General features: G+C 40.5%; 1 protein-coding gene across 1 annotated transcript; it reads right to left on the minus strand.

Annotated features, from left to right (window-relative positions):
- Positions 1–2893: 2893 nt before the first annotated feature.
- LOC122021782 (expansin-A10-like) lies at positions 2894–4160 on the minus strand. The gene is made up of 3 exons (XM_042579939.1): positions 3986–4160; positions 3583–3895; positions 2894–3492 (listed from the first exon to the last, which is right to left on the minus strand). Exons 1-3 carry the CDS (start codon positions 4110–4112, stop codon positions 3186–3188), a joined length of 747 nt encoding a protein of 248 aa, XP_042435873.1. The 5' UTR covers positions 4113–4160; the 3' UTR covers positions 2894–3185.
- Between the last annotated feature and the right edge of the window lie 1013 nt (positions 4161–5173).

A 5173-nucleotide genomic window follows, 5' to 3' on the forward strand; every position in this document is an offset into this window, starting at 1 on the left:
TCCTGGGGATAAAATTTGCCTCCGGGCGCCCGGATCCCTTCCGGGCGCCCGGATCCCTTCCGGGAGCCCGGACCCTCACTGTTCCCTACCTTCAAAACAATGTTAGTCCGAGGCAAATAAACCCTGCAGCACAGTTTGTTAGCACATTTTTACAGATACGCTAAGTAATAAAAATTAGCATCAAGAGTATGACTTAGATTCCGTCTTTCCGAGACCGGAATCTAGTCACGATCTCGACTTAGATATCCGAAATGGATCTAAGCCGGATCGACGCCTAATGTTCCCTTCCCGGGAACGCGTCCTCGCAGTCACTCCCCTCCAGTGACTTACCTTACTTACCTGCCAGACGTCCGGTCAGCCCGTCGACCCGCTTGGACTTCTCGCCAGCTATCCGGTCAGCCCGTCGACCTAGCTGGACTTCTCGCCAAGCGTCCGGTCAGCCCGTCGACCCGCTTGGACTTCTCGCCAGCTATCTAGTCAGGCCGTCGACCTAGCTGGACTTCGTGCCAGACATCCGGTCAGCCCGTCGACCTGTCTGGACTTTTCCTGCACACTTAATCAAAGTGTCAGACAACAACACAACTAACTTAACCTATTTGTCATTCATCAAAACCTGGGTTAGACCGTTAGTGCTACCTGCACCAACAGAAAGTAGTATAGAGTTATTGGTTACCAAGTTTGAAGGAATTCTTCTTATCGAGGAGCCAATACGATATTCCTCCCTTGGATGCTGAGGGTGTAGGTGTTCTTCCGTCCATCATGGATGACACTACAATCATATTGGGAAGGTCGTCCCAATAGTACATGACATGTATCCAGAGACAACATCATACCATGCTCGGTCATAATACTTGCTGCCAATAGAAAAAGATAAAAGGCACCGCCTATCTACGATTACCTCGCTTCCTTTGCTTAGCCATGACAACTTATATAGGATTTTGGATGGTGATCTGTCTTTAACTACAACTTTTGAACATCTTCTTTAGATACAATGTTTTCACAGCTTCCACTATCAATGATCATCTTGCAAACTTTGTTCACAATCGTGCAAGCCGTGCGAAAGATATTGGTCCTTAGCCAATCATATGATTCTTCCTTGGGGACCAGTAGGCTCTTGCATACAATAAAAGTCTCATGACATCGCCATAAAGAACCTCATCATCGATATCCTCATCGTAAATCGTCTCATCAATCTACTTAGGTTCATCCTCCATGTCTTCTAGCTTCCTCAACTAGCAAGATTTTGTTTTTTTTTTTAATTTAGGGATCTTTTACAACCCAAAGTTCAATGCCTCTATTCACCATGTTGAAAGCACTTGATAGAGGTCTTAGGTTACCTTGTGGTGGTTGCTGGGAAGGGTGCAACTCCTGAGGGTGAACATACAACTTGATTGTTTTGATCTCTCCTAGTTGTTGGTCTTTGTTTTACTTGTTTTTCAATAGTAAAGACTCGCTGATTAGCCTTTGAAATAGTTTAGAGTGAGTGAAGGTTCAGGAAATCGTGTAAGTGCTTACGTAATCCCCCTAAATATTGCACTATTGTATGCTCCTTGGTCTCAGATAGATCGTTCCGAGCAATAAGCTGATAAAATTACTTTGTATAGTTGTCAATTGTTCTAGCTCCTTGCCTCAATGTATGGAGTCATTGAAACAACATTTGTATATAGCCAAAGGGAAGAAAGTGGATTCTCATTAGTTCTCAAAAGTAGAATCAGAGTTACAATCAGAGATCTCACGATCTTTAAAATCTCACACTGCCAAACTCTGGGTGGGTTAATTCCATAACTTGTTTCTGCAAATTCTCAATCATCATTATATCCTAAACATTATGATCATGGTGTCAGACTTCCTCAATCAAAACTTGTCTATTGTGACCACGATCATGTCCACAACGACCCTCTATTGGATTTTAATAAACTATGATGTCAACTGACATCGGACAAAATATAGATTATTCTCGGGTGTGAAATTTCATAGGATTAACGAGAAAATAAGAAAGAAATAACAAAATAAGTAGCCAAAACTAGGGTTAAAACCTTATCGAGAAAACAAGAGCGAGAATAGCGAAAAGAGATATAGTCATAACATGACTTAAGTGAAAAAAATTGATTTAATATCTAAAACTTCTCCTAAACATCATCTAAACATATATATATATATATATATATATATATATATATATATATATATATATATATATATATATATATATATATATATATATATATATTTATTTATAACTCTCAAAGCTCTAAAAAGATCTAAACAGAAATTAAATAATGAGACTTAATTAGTTCTCTAATATTAAGGGAAGCTAGAATTAAGGGCAAAGCTAACTATAATTAAATAAAAGGTCAACTTAAACTTAATAGACAGATAACCAATTTTAAAAAACCCAAAAGATGCAGATCCAAAAGCTCCCTCAGCCTATGTCGTGCTTCGGTTAGGCATCGTGATCATGCCATGTCTTGCTGTAAGAAGTTCTTTACTTTGGATCCGGCCCCTCCTGCATCATTTATACTTTTGATACTTTCGTTCACATATGGGTTGACCCACTAATTAAACTCAGTTAACATAAACTCCTAACGCAAAGCTCTTGTTCGGACGAATATGATAAATTTGCTTGTTTGAATTAAATAAAAACAGTTCAAACTGTTAGAAAAGAAAAGATATTTTATCACTTCACATGTTGAGCTTGAGTCCATCGCAGCCCACCCACTGGTTGCTTGAGATTGACTTGCAAGAGTCGAAATGATCCTACCAGTTATTCGGTTAGACTCGACCTAGAGACATCTAGACACCTGCAAAAGTTGAACTGATCGATCCAGAGACATGTATTAATATAGCATGATCAATATAGCACTGCCATAAAACAAATCACAGTGGTTGACAATGGCCAATACAGGCACTCTTTCTTCAGAGTGCCCTCACATAGAGTCAACTGACAGAAACAATGAATGAAAAGTAAACCATACATATAGCCATTTGCTCTCACGGAGAAGTAGTTCTCTCCTAGAGCAGCAACTAATTAATCTAGACTTTGACACAAGGTCTAATCCAGTTCAATGCAATAACTATAAAAGGGACAAAGTAAAATAGGCCTTTGTCGATATAATTTTGATCCATATATCACTCCTATATATATGTACTATATAAAATTATGCTATTAATTTGATCTTAAAACTTCAGTGGAATTGTCCACCACTGAAGGTTTGGCCAAAGGACCAGGACGGAGGAGCTACATCGTAGGAGAGCACAGATCTGCCATCACTTGTGGTGACCTTGAAGGAGAGGGCTTGGCCATTGAGGAAGGTGTTGCTCTGCCAGTTCTGGCCCCAGTTCCTCACCATGGGCTGCCACCCGGTCCTCGACCCCTTGACCAAGACCGCATGCACGTCCCCGGCTCCCCCCACGTTGGTGATCAGAACCAGGTTGAAGTAGGAGTGGCCGTTGATAGTGAACCTGATGCCACCCCCCTTCCTGCAGGGTACTCTGCAAAATATGTAACAATAATGATGTAACTACGTACTGAATCTATCAAGAATTTTCAAAAGAGTAGATAATTAAGAATCTCATCCCCACCTTCGGTACGCGACGGGTACAATCCCGGCTCTGTACTGAGCAATGCGGAGGAAGACGGGCTGAGAGAGATCGAAGTGGCGGAGAGGGGGGTTGCACCACCCGCCTGCATCGTTGGGCAGGGCGCTGTTCGGGGGACAGAAGTTGGTGGCAGTGACGACGATGGATCCCCTCTGGCAATTCCTGGGATCGTCGACGCACGCCAACTCGTAGCAAGCCCCGCAGCTGAGGCCGTTGTTGAACAGAGCAGTGCTGAGAGCTGCGGTGTTAGTGCCGTAGCCATGGCTGTACAAGTTGCCATACCCACAAGCTCCTCCTGCAACGCAAATTAGTCTGAATTATGGTCGATTTTATTTTACTTTTTGTTTTTAAGGATAAGATTGTTTGTAGAATGAAATCATTATACCCATTGTGCCTGAAGCATCACTTCCTCCGTAGAATGTGGCATGAGCTGCCATCCATCCCCCTCCATAGCCATGCGCTGCTGAGAGCAGTGAGACAAAGAAGAGGATGACAAATCCAAGAGAAATCATTCTTGGAATGCTCTGCTTGGAGGAGGAGGAGTGGGTTAGTTGTGTTGGATGGGAAAGGGAGGGAGGGAGGGGAGAGACACAAATAGGGGCTTCAAGTGGTGGGGTGACTGCAATTTTTCGACAAGATAGGGACCATATGCAAACCAGGGGCCAGATGAGGTTTCCAAAATTTTTAGGAGATAGATAAAATTATCTTTCTTAATCATTGTAAATGTGCTTGGATAAAAATTGAATCCTAAATATTTAAGAAATACACCCTGCCTCTTATCATGACATCACCCCTAGGTCTCCTCCGTGTTGATCCTGAGACGGATTGACGGGAGAACCATTAAATTACCTTGCCCGTTCTTAGCAAAATTGGGGAAAAAACTGTATTATTTTGCACTTGAATGTGAAGTGATGGATGTTGAATTTTATTTCGAAGTAGGCTTCTGTATTAATTATAACACATGGATTTATTATGCGGATTTAGTTGAATAATGATCTAATTAATATAGTTTAATTATGAGCTGATTTAATAGATGTGAATATCAGGAGTATAAAAAATTATTATTTTTTTTATCATTATTATTGATAGGTCGATAAAGGAACAAACTCTAAGGCTATAAATATATAGGATTGTGGTCCCGTATTAAAACATCGATTCACTTTTCATCCCATCCGGAAGAAAAATTTGGTCGCAGTCGCCCTAACTCTTCTGGAATTCAAGCCACTTCACCATTCTTGTCATTCCTTTTCAGATTGTTCGACGACAGGCAATGACGATGAATCTTGATTCAAGTTTTACTTATAAATTTTATCACTTTCATCGATTTTGCTTTATTAAAGTGTTGTAAATTCAAACGATGCAGTCTTATTTGCAATTATGCTCATCTATTTGATTGTATGACTGTAGGATAATTTGTCAAATTAAGCCTCCAACCAGTGTTAACAGAGTCGTAAATTTTTTATTTCATTGAATTTATAGCGATAAAGTTCTAGGTTTTTGAGGTTTAGTTAATTAATCTGCACATGTTTTGCATAGGATTTCTATTTCACGCATTAAACTATGCATATTCATC

This window comes from Zingiber officinale, chromosome 9A (assembly GCF_018446385.1).
Source record: "Zingiber officinale cultivar Zhangliang chromosome 9A, Zo_v1.1, whole genome shotgun sequence".
Lineage (NCBI taxonomy): Eukaryota > Viridiplantae > Streptophyta > Magnoliopsida > Zingiberales > Zingiberaceae > Zingiber > Zingiber officinale.

Excerpts from the sequence above, each read along its gene's own strand:
- LOC122021782 (XM_042579939.1), bottom strand. The coding sequence starts at position 4,112 with ATGATTTCTCTTGGATTTGTCATCCTCTTCTTTGTCTCACTGCTCTCA. Across the intron at positions 3,896-3,985 it reads TGATGCTTCAGGCACAATGG|GAGGAGCTTGTGGGTATGGC; the intron begins GTATAATGATTT and ends TTTGCGTTGCAG. Across the intron at positions 3,493-3,582 it reads GTACCCGTCGCGTACCGAAG|AGTACCCTGCAGGAAGGGGG; the intron begins GTGGGGATGAGA and ends CATATTTTGCAG.